The following is a 1931-nucleotide window of genomic DNA, read 5'->3' as shown; positions in this document are numbered from 1 at the left end:
TGAACTAAGGGATAGCAGAGGAGGAATCAGGCTTGTTCTGGTCAGTCCTAAGGCCGGGGTAGAACCCAGAGTAATGGGGGATATCTCCAGCAAGACAGATAAAGGCCCGATTTTAGTAAAGGCTGATTAGCAAGTAGTGTTGCTCCCAGCTGGGTTAGAAAGTATCAGTCTTGAGAATTTCCTAGGATGCGGCGTTCCGGATAAGAAAACTCAGCCCACCGGATGCAGATCACAGCTCATGGGTAAATTCTATCCCTAGAGAGGTACCTGAGGCACGGAGTGGAGTGCACGGAGTGGAGGATTCGGTGGAGTGCACGGAGTGGAGGATTCGGTGGAGTGCACGGAGTGGAGGACACAGAGTGGAGGACTGGCACTCAGAGCTTCCTGAATTCAAGGCCAAGGACCTCCTCTTACCTCCTCTTCCACCTCTCCCCTCCTCCTTCTCTATCATCACCACCGCCGCCGCCATCACCACCGCCGCCGCCGCCGCCGCCGCCGCTGCCACCACCACCACCACCTCCTACCCAGTTGCCCAGAGAAGAAACGCCATGAAATCAAAATTGCAGAAGGGGAGAGCAGGGAGGAGCAGCAGCAGCAGCAGAATAATCCAGAGCTTCCTTCCTCGTACCCGAAGCCAAGCCTTGAGAGCCCAGGCCTTGGCAATGGCACCCCCACGAGATGCTGCTACCACCTCTCGAGGGGCCAGGACCTCTACCAAGTCCCGGCGTGGAGCGGGCCCAAACAAGGAGGTGATCAGGAAGCTTAGATCATATAAACGTTTGCTAAAGGCCAAGAACATGTCCCAGAACCACAAGGTAACTGACTATTTTGCAGTCCGACGGAGCACTCGGAAGAATCGCGGAGAGCTGCGAACTGAGGCTCGCATCAGGCTCAATGAGCTGATTAAGAGCGGGAAGGAGGAGGGCATGCGAGTTGGGATCTTTGATGGGAAAGGCCGCGGGGTGATCACCACCAGACCCTTCAGACGGGGCGACTATGTGGTGGAGTATCACGGGGACCTTATTGACTTGGCGGCTGCTAAGAAGCGGGAAGCCCGCTATGCCAAGAACCCCGCCACTGGCTGCTACATGTACTATTTCCACTACCGGAGCAAAGGCTACTGCGTGGATGCCACCAAAGAAACTGGCCGCCTGGGGCGTCTCATCAACCACAGCAAGAGTGGAAACTGCCAGACCAAGCTGCATCCTATCGATGGCGTACCTCATCTCATTGTGATTGCCACCCGCGACATTGAGGTAGGGGAAGAGCTGCTCTATGACTATGGTGACCGAAGTAAGGCCTCCCTGGAGGCTTACCCCTGGCTGAAACACTAAGGGCGGCTGGTCTAGGGTCACAGGAGTAACTAACTCCAGGCCTCCCTGGACAGCTGTCCAGCGAGCCCACCCTGGCCAAACCACTGACTCCAACTTCACTGGACAGAAATACCTGGGACGCTCATCATGCCCACTGACTTGGACTTCCCTAGACTGAGCCAGAAAGCCTGGAAACCCACCCTGCCCAGTGACTTGGACTTTCCTGGACTGAGCTGCTCTACCGGGCTAAGGTATTCACTGGGATTTTCACTAAACAGACCTGCCCTGGAAGCCCACCCTGGCTGTAACAGTGATTGGAACTTCACTGGGCAAAGGCCCCTTGAAGAGAATTAATTTTGGGGTTGGCTTTTCTTTTCTTTTCTTTTCTTTTCTGAGGGGTCAGAAGTGGAGGTTCCGCCTAATCTTAGTGGATTACTTCTGAATGTTTTTAAATCTGTTGAAATGCCTTTCCACTTTACAATGTTTTTTTTTTATCTGCTGTTGGTTCCCAGGCAGGCTTGCACAGGTGGCCTTCGGTTACCCAGACTTTTTTTAATTTCTGGTTGTTTTGTGCGTTTCCCAGGGCTGCAGGGCACTACTGCAACCTGGTGAAGTCAG

General features: G+C 54.0%; 1 protein-coding gene across 1 annotated transcript; it reads left to right on the top strand.

The window, feature by feature from the left end:
• The first annotated feature begins 548 nt into the window (after positions 1-548).
• LOC118833026 (N-lysine methyltransferase KMT5A-like) lies at positions 549-1334 on the top strand. Its single transcript, XM_036740418.1, has one exon. It carries the CDS (start codon positions 549-551, stop codon positions 1332-1334), a length of 786 nt encoding a protein of 261 aa, XP_036596313.1.
• Positions 1335-1931: the final 597 nt, after the last annotated feature.

The sequence above is a fragment of the Trichosurus vulpecula genome (genome assembly GCF_011100635.1).
Source record: "Trichosurus vulpecula isolate mTriVul1 chromosome X unlocalized genomic scaffold, mTriVul1.pri SUPER_X_unloc_1, whole genome shotgun sequence".
NCBI classification, from domain to species: Eukaryota; Metazoa; Chordata; class Mammalia; order Diprotodontia; family Phalangeridae; genus Trichosurus; species Trichosurus vulpecula.
The sequence above is the reverse complement of the archived record's forward strand: the minus strand, read 5'-3'. Positions and strand labels throughout refer to the sequence as shown.